This window comes from Phoenix dactylifera, chromosome 8 (genome assembly GCF_009389715.1).
Source record: "Phoenix dactylifera cultivar Barhee BC4 chromosome 8, palm_55x_up_171113_PBpolish2nd_filt_p, whole genome shotgun sequence".
Taxonomy (NCBI): Eukaryota; Viridiplantae; Streptophyta; class Magnoliopsida; order Arecales; family Arecaceae; genus Phoenix; species Phoenix dactylifera.
This window is the reverse complement of record NC_052399.1, coordinates 27,162,423-27,171,103: the sequence shown is the minus strand read 5'-3', so window position 1 is coordinate 27,171,103 and position 8,681 is coordinate 27,162,423. Positions and strand designations below refer to the sequence as shown.

General features: G+C 38.3%; 1 protein-coding gene across 1 annotated transcript; it reads left to right on the top strand.

Moving 5' to 3' along the window:
- Positions 1-5,019: 5,019 nt before the first annotated feature.
- On the top strand, positions 5,020-8,187 carry LOC103708628 (CASP-like protein 2B1). Its single transcript, XM_008793648.4, has 3 exons — positions 5,020-5,363; positions 5,479-5,611; positions 7,789-8,187. The coding sequence occupies exons 1-3, from the start codon at positions 5,164-5,166 to the stop codon at positions 8,020-8,022; spliced, it is 567 nt and encodes a 188-aa protein (XP_008791870.1). The 5' UTR covers positions 5,020-5,163; the 3' UTR covers positions 8,023-8,187.
- The last annotated feature ends 494 nt before the right edge of the window (positions 8,188-8,681 follow it).

Sequence of the window (8,681 nt, the reverse complement as noted above, 5' to 3'; positions counted from 1 at the left end):
GTCTAGGTGATATACAACTTGGCAAAATAGTCATCCAGCATTTTAGTACGAACTTCTAGGTAAATCGATATACAGTTTTTAGAATATAATTTTTATCCGTATACAGTACATGGCCATGCGATATACACTTATTGGCTTCTAGAAATATACTATAAACTTCTTTAATATACACTCAACTGCTACCCAATACACACTTCTAGGTAAATTGATACCCAATTTTCAAAATATGGTGTTCACCCATATGTAGTACATGGTCAAGTGATGCACACTTAACAAAATAGTCATCCAGCTTTTCAAAATATACCTCCAGATAAATCAATCACATAGTTTCTACAACATGGTGTTCACCAGTACATACTACATAGTTAGGTAATACATACCTAGCAAAATAATTATTTAGCATCTTATTACATACTCTAGATAAATCGGTACATAGTTTAGAAAATATGATGTCTTTGAGTACACAGTATATGGCTAAGTGATACATATTTCCGGGCTTTTTAATATATATTGCAGCTTCTTTGATCCTAAGAAAGGAGCGAATTGGAGAAAGAGAAATAGACTCGAGGTAGAGAAGGACGGCCTAACGGATAGGAGACCCAGCTTGACGAGGAAGAGGATAGATGGAGAGAGGCTTGACAAGGAGAAAGAGAGGATGCAGGCAGATGGCCTCTTTTCACGCATTCGATTTTCGTTTTTCTTTTTTGTTTTTTTTTTTGAAGTCACGGAACTCATATGCTTTCCCTTTTATTTTTGTTTTCCTAAGTCACTGAGCTGACAGATTCAAGTAGTTAGCAGAAGTTCCGTCCTGATTTGATTTTTATTTGTTTTAAAAAAAATGTTAGAGAAAATATGGCAAAATATACGGTATTCCTTGGTACATGCACTAAAGGATGTTTCTTCCCGTTATTCTTCGTTAGTGCTTGGCCGAAGATGGCAACGATGCGTCATCATGTGATAAAGCGCGGGGTAACAGCGATAAAACTTCTTCAAAATCATAATTCTACTTGACCTGGTTTGGTTGGGAATAAACATGGTATATTAAAACCCTTGTACCTAATCTTAGAAACATCTTTGAGGTCTGATGGGCCATTTGTTCCACACCATTCATAACATGAGGGAAGGGAATGGCTGGTCCCTGCAACTCCTTTTCTCGATGATGTTATTCGTGGGCCAATAGAGCTGTTTTGTTCTAGTGATCTTAATTTGCCTGTAGAGTCACAGTTAGAAGTGATTTTCTTGGGTTGTTTTCCATAATAAAATGAGGGTTGTTCTATCACTTTCAATCTTTATGTACCCCCATTCGGATTTCTAGGGATGCTTTGTTATATGAGGTTCTGCTTATTTCTTCAAAACAGTATGATGATAATACGCTATTGCACGAGTTTGAACAATGTTTTTTGGTAATCTTGCTCGTCATAGTAAGCTCTCCTTGCAGGTTGGCAACTATAGAGTGCCAGGAACCACCTTGTCTTCCAGCATGAATATCCTTGGCAAGATTTATTATCAATACAATATTCCGGTGAGGACCCTTATCTTTTATTTTCTTTCATTTTTTTTTTTTTTTTTTGCTGAAACGGAAGTATCATGTATAACGTGTACGGATACAACCAAGAAAGTAAAAAAAAAACAGTACATCACGGAGAGTACTAGGCACCTGCGTCCCTCCCACTCTCATAGGTGGTTTTCTGAATGGTTGGCGACAAAGAAAGCCACCTAGTCCGCAGCCCCATTCGCCTTCCTGAACACATGCTTCGCTTGTTAACCATCCCATCACACAATATGGCCCGGATATCCCTCAGCAGTGGATGGTGATCACCGACCCCACCTGACGTCTGCAGAATCCATCTAATGATCGTCGCCAAGTCACCCTCCGGAAGAATATCTCTGGCCTGCAATGCATGTCGCACATAACTCAGTCCGAACCAAGCTACTCTCAGCTCCATCTGTGACACGGAGGTGTCAAACAGCTGGTTGGCAACTATAGAGTGCCAGGAAGCAACTTGTCTTTCAGCATGAATATCCTTGGCAAGATTTATTATCAATATAGTATTCCTGTGAGGACTCTTGTCTTTTCTTTTCTTTTCTTTTCAATATTTTATATGGGTAATTAATTCCCCACCCTCCGATGGACCTGGTATAACAAAAAGTCTCTGTTGACTATAACTGAAATGTCCGGTCCAATAACTTTACTAACTTTAATTTCCGGTCCCTAAGAGCATTATTTTTTTAAAAAAATGCCGAAGATGCCCCCGCCCCCACGGTAGGGAGGTGTCGAAGAAGAAGAAGAAGAAGAACAGGTTGGTCTTCTGCACACAAGCCGCGGCCGCCGCGGGCCACGGCTCGGCCCCTTCACGAGGCTGCTACGGCCCGACCCCCTTTCGGCGCCGTCGGCCTCACGGGAGAAGAAGAAAGGAGAAGAAGGAAAGAGAAGAAGGGAGGCCAGGTCGTGGCTGCCGCCAGCCACAGCCCGACCCCCTCCCGGGCCCTCTCCTACGGCCGCCACGGCCTAACCCCTTTCTGGCGTCGCCGCCTCGCGAGAAGAGAAGAACTTCATCGCTAGCCAACTGCGGTCGCCGTCGGCCACTTTCCGGCCCTCTCCCACGGCCGCCACGGCCTAGCCCCTTATGGTGCCTCCGCCCTTGTGGGAAGAGAAGGAGAAGAAGGGAGGAGAAGAAGAGAAGGAAAAAGAAAAGAAAAAGAAAAGAAAAAAGAAGAAGAAAAGGAAAGAAAAAGAAGAAAAAGAAAAAAAGAAAAGAAAAAGAAAGAAAAGAAGAAAAAATAAATAAATATATAAATGAATGAATGAATTAATAAGATAATAAATAAATATATTTCAATGAAATGAAATAATAAATAAATACGAATAAATGAATAAATGAATAAATAAATAAGATAGTAAATAAATATATTTCAATGAAATGAAATAATAAATAAAATAATAAATAATAAATAAATAAATAAAATAACATAAAATAAATAATGAGTGAGTGGTAAATAATTTGATCTTTATGATATTGATAGGTACAGTAGATTTGTCACCATTGCAATTAGTTAAGTAAGCATGGAACTCAGTTTATATAGCCTCAAACACAATTAACTCACCATTGCATTAGGTTAGTAAGCTTGGTATATACGTAAGCTTAATCTAGCATAACACAGTTCATATAGCATGGCACACATTTAAGTAAGCTTGGCATGCAGTTAATTAATGTTTGAACACTTAATCGAGCATGGCACAAATAAGTCTTTTCGGCACATAGTTAAATAAACTTGAAACATACTTAATCTAGCCTGGCACACAGTTAAATCATCTCGGAATATAGTTATGTCTTCTCTATATACAAATAAATTTTCTCTGCACAGAGTTAAGATGCAAAAGGTTTGAGCCATCTTAACTTTGTGCAGAAAAGATTTATTTGTGTGCAGAGAAGACGTAACTGTGTTTCGAGATGATTTAACTGTGTGTCAGGCTAGATTAAGTGTGTTCTACTTAATTGTATGTGGAGACTTAACTATATACCAGGATAGATTAAGTGTTCAAATATTGATTAACTGTATCCTAAACTTACTTAAATCATCTCAGAACACAGCTATATCTTTTCTGCACACAGATAAATCTTCTCTACACAGAGTTAAGATGGCTCAAACCTTTTGCAACATTGAGCCATCTTAACTCTATGCAGATAAGATTTATCTGTATGCAGAGAAGATGTAACTGTGTTCCGAGATGATTTAACTGTGCCAGGCTAGATTAAGTGTTCAAACATTAATTAACTACGTACGAAGCTCACTTAAATGTATGCCATGCTATATAAACTATGTGTCAGGCTAGATTAAGCTTATCTGTGTATCAGGCTTACTAACGTAATTGCAATGGTGAGTTAACTGTGTTCGAGACTATATGAACTGAGTTCAAAGCTTACTTAACTAATTGCAATTGTGACAAATCCACTGTACTTATCAATATCATGAAGATCAAATTATTTACTGCTCACACATTATTTTCCTTTTTATTTATTTATTTATTATTTTATTTCATTGAAATATATTTATTTATTATCCTATTTATTTATTTATCTGTTCATTCGTATTTTTTATTTATTATTTTATTTCATTGAAATATATTTATTTATTATATTTATTTATTTATTTATTCATTCATTCGTGTATATATATATATATATATATATATATATATATTTATTTATTTTTCTTTTCTTTTCTTCTTTTTCTTTCATTTTTCTTCTTTTTCTTTTCTTTTCTTTTCATTTTTCTTTTTCCTTTCTTTTTTCTTCTCTTCTTCTCCTTTCTTCTCCTTCCGCACGGCCGAAGCCACCGGAAGGGGGCCGAGCTGTGGCGGCTGAGGGAGGGGGCCAGGCCGTGGCTGGCGGCAGCCGTGGAAGGTCAGCAGTGAAGTTTTTCTCCTCCCGCAAGACCGGCGGCGCCCAAAAGGGGCCGAGCCGTGGCCAACAACGGCCCTTCTTCTCCTCCCTTCTTCTCCTTTCTTCTCCTCCCGCGAGGCAAGCAGTGCCGGAAGGGGGCCGGGCCTTGGCGGCCGAGGGAGGGGGCCAAGCCGTGGCCGGCGGCCAAGGTGTCTGACAGCGCACCCCTCAGCCTCACCGTCTTCCACAAAGAGGTCGCTATTCATGAAAGAGAGGAAGAGCGGAAGGGTGAGGAGTATTTTCATCTCATGATGGAATATCGAAATGTCGCTATACCGGTTGTTAAAGAACCGATCAACATGGACTAAACATTAGGGACCGGTCAAAAAATGGGCCGGCTCTTAATTTTCCCTATTTTAAATGGAGGGATCTCACCAGCAATCGGGGGAGCAGAGGTAAACTCCATCCAAAAGGTTCAGCTGCATAACCTTGTGCATCTCAAATCACTAGAGGGACCACTTACCCACCCATTGCTGTCCAAGAAGACAGGTGAACAAATTAATATATAATAAATGTTCAGCTACCCAATCGCCCGCATTAAATAGGTGAGACCAAATGGAAATTAAGAGTAGCAGCAGCCTACCAGCTTGTTTTGCTTGCCATGGGCCCTATACAAGGGAAACTCCAGTATTGAATTCCATGTTGGTGAGATTGGTGGAGAAAGAAGGTTTCTTTTCTATTTCTTTTGGATCTTTCGTGGGGAATTTGTTCAGGGAGGATGGGCAATCCTTGGAATGTGCCTGTGGGTGGCAGATGGAAGGCAGTGGAGAGGAAGCTGAGGGTGGGAGAGGTGGCTCTCAGGTGTGTTATATGTGGCCTTGCCGTGCTTGTGGCTGCCCTTGTGGGGACTGACACCCAGACCAGGAGGATCGTCTACCTGGAAAGGAAGGCCAAGTTCACGGACATGAAGGCTTCAGTGTAAGCAAGCCCTGAAGTCTTTCTTCATGTCATATTAATAAAAAAATTAATGTTCTTTGCACCAACTTACTTGTTTTTGTTTTCTTCCCTTGCTCTACATTGCTTTTGGGTGCAGGTTTCTGGTGATATTTAATGGGATTGCTGCATGTTATAGTCTTATACAGGGCCTGCGATGTATAGTAAATGTAACCAAGGGGAGTGTTCTGTTAAACAAGCCCTTCGCTTGGCTTATTTTCTTATGTGATCAGGTGAAAAAAATCTATCTTTGATGGATCCTTATTTGCCGTCAGCCTAATTTGCCAAAATGATTATTTTCTATACGTGCCTTTAATTTGCCAGCCATGTTGATCTGTAGAACCATGCGTATCGACTGATCTAATATTCATATTTTCATGCAAAATCCCTCCCAATCCCTTTTTAAAACTTTGCTTACATATTCTACATGAAGTAGATTATTGTTGTAATTGTTAGCCAGCCCTGCATCTTCCTCGTTTCTGAAATATATCCTTGAATTAAATATCTGGTGTTGGGTATTATGCACGAGAGGAAAGACTTGGATAGTTTTTGATTAAAGGAAGAATTGGAAATTGTGATTCCAAATGATAAATATACTTGCATATGGAGTTACCATTCCTCTCGCTTCTCGCCAGAGTTTGCCAAACTGGGCCGAACTCGGTTCAGGTAGTATGGAGCAGATCCGGTGCAAAACTGAGTCGGTTCGACAATCCTATTTGGTTCCGACTGGAACCGTTATTGGATCGGCTGGCATCGGTCCTTTACCGACCGAAACAGGTCGGTTTCATGTCAAATGGGTGCCAACCGGCCGGTTCGCACCGAGTCAATCTGATTTCGAACCGGGTTGGGTATGGCATTAAACGTATTTAGAGGCATACAAGCTACTCTCCATAAAAAATTGGTATTCATTTATTCAAGTTTTGATGTGATTATGCGCACAGTGGCCTAGGTCTAAATTTAGAAAAAATTGAGAAATAAGTAGCCTTTGATGCATGCCCGAGGGCCTAGAAACATATATGTTTCATCCATTATTGGGTTATACATGAATTTAAGCTGAAATTAATTTTTTAAATATTAATATTAAAAAAATATTTTTAAAAATAATAAGTAAGATATAAATAATACCAAAAATTAGAGGGGTGGATTGTTGTGCCTTCTGACTATGTTGATGATTTGGATATCTACGAGAGATATCGTCCCTTAACTTGATTTCAAATACCGGTATGTATGTTGGACTTTAAATGTATGTAATTGATTGTATTATTTTTTAATTTTCACGTTACTACTTGAAGCAATAAGATGCATCATATAGGTTAAACCAGGATGATAGAAATATCAAAAAATATTAAAAAAATATTAAAAAAATATTAAAAAAATATCAAATTAGACTTAAATTCATTAAAAAAAAGTTTAAAAAGAGTAATTGCTAATTAAATTTTTTTGAGAACTCCAAAAAAAAAGGTGTGTCGGTCATGGGCCAACACGCCCTACAGATTTGGTACGGTACTGAATCGGTACCAAACTATATCGGGTGCCGACTAGTATAGATTTAGGTACGGATGTGGGCCGTGTGGCGGACCTTGCTTCTCTCTCCTAAGTAAAATGCTAAAACCAAGGTGCATTTTCATTAAAGAGTGAGGTATGTGTAGAGTGATGCTACATACAATATGGGAGGCATAAGGACCATGTATGAGGGCCTAAGATATTTATGTTCCAAATGGTAACAGTGATTTGCTACAATATAGTTACCATGTCCTTATGATCTTGGTACATATTTTTTACAGAAAAAAAAACATTGGCTTAGCAAAGGCACATCAACATCAATTGTTATACTGCGAATACTGCTCGCTGCACAATATGTGTGATGTGCTGCTAATTTTGACCAAAATTTATGCCTATTTTTTGTTGAACAATTGAGCCATCTTTATGTAGCATATTTCTTTTAAAGAACTACTTCTGTTCAACCTTAAAATGAAATTTAAAATAGAACATAACTAAGATGTCTGCAAATTGTGATGAAATAAGATATTGTATAAATTGTCTTTGGTACTGCAGTGGACTTCTTTTTCCATTTAAAAATGCATTCATAACAATTACCATTTTGAGATGAAACCTATTGCATATAATCTGATAAGGTGAACTCGATCAGCATCTACTAATCCAATAAAAATTGTTGCCCGTGCGAGTGATTGCCATTTAAGCGCGAGGCCCTTCGTTACTCATATGGTCTCTTGGAGCTTATGAATGTTGATCAAATTTGCAATTAGAGATTAGTTAATTCGTATACTGTATGCATTATTATTGTTATACACTTTTTCGATCAAACTTCACTAAAAAAAAAAAAAACAGAGCTGATAAATAAACTTATACACTACATCATGTTGAATAATGTGTAACCCATCTATTTCAGGTAATGGCATATGTATCAGTAGCTGCAGTGGCTGCAAGTGCACAGTCAGGATTGCTTGCACAGTTTGGCCAACCAGAGCTTCAATGGATGAAACTATGTGATCTGTATAGGGGATTCTGCATCAAGGCTGGATGTGGTTTAGCGATTGCATTTGTGGTCACTTCTTGTATTCTCATACTTTCCTGTATCTCTGCATTTAACCTTTTCCGACTGTATGGGAATAACAAAAGATGAGGGCAGTTGAAATGGTAGGACATAGCTCTTCTCCCTACTTTACTCCTTCCATCTCTCTATAGCTAATTTGCTGGTATATCATAACGATGACCTTTGTATTTTTCTAAAACATATGTTGTAATTGCTATCCAATCATGCAATGTTGTGCCTTTTTTAATTTGGTAAGCATTCTTGTGCATCAGAGACCAATTTAGCCGCAGATTTGAATCCTAAATAGTGGATTATGGTTTTGTCCAGGGTTTGCATTATTGATATTATTTAAATGAAAGCGTGTCGTGTGAGTATAAGACGGTATCTCATGAAGAACTTAAAGCAAAATTTTGACTAATAGACAGTTTCTACGTCATGATTTTCGAATCAAGAAGTATCAGGTATCATGGTGGGTGGCCAAGATCAAGATGAATTGAGATCCCAATTTAGCATGGTTGAGACGGAAGATCGAGGATGCTAAGGAAATCAATTTCGAAACCTTTGACAATCTCTAAGAAAGTAAAAAAAGATTAAGAAGGACCTAGGTGACTCTTTAAGCATAGCGCAAGTTGAATTCGTTGGTGAGAGCTTACTTTGAAGTAAGGTTGTCATTCTAACTCGCAATCCTGGTGCTTGACTCGGAATTAAAGTCAAATCTATTGAAAATTTCAGGTTGGGTTGGAATTTGA

What these genes read in the sequence shown, in the direction of transcription:
- LOC103708628 (XM_008793648.4), top strand. Translation starts at nt 5,164, where the DNA reads ATGGGCAATCCTTGGAATGTGCCTGTGGGTGGCAGATGGAAGGCAGTG. An exon ending in ACGGACATGAAGGCTTCAGT is followed by an intron (nt 5,364 to 5,478) that starts GTAAGCAAGCCC and finishes TTTTGGGTGCAG; the next exon opens with GTTTCTGGTGATATTTAATG. An exon ending in TTATTTTCTTATGTGATCAG is followed by an intron (nt 5,612 to 7,788) that starts GTGAAAAAAATC and finishes CATCTATTTCAG; the next exon opens with GTAATGGCATATGTATCAGT.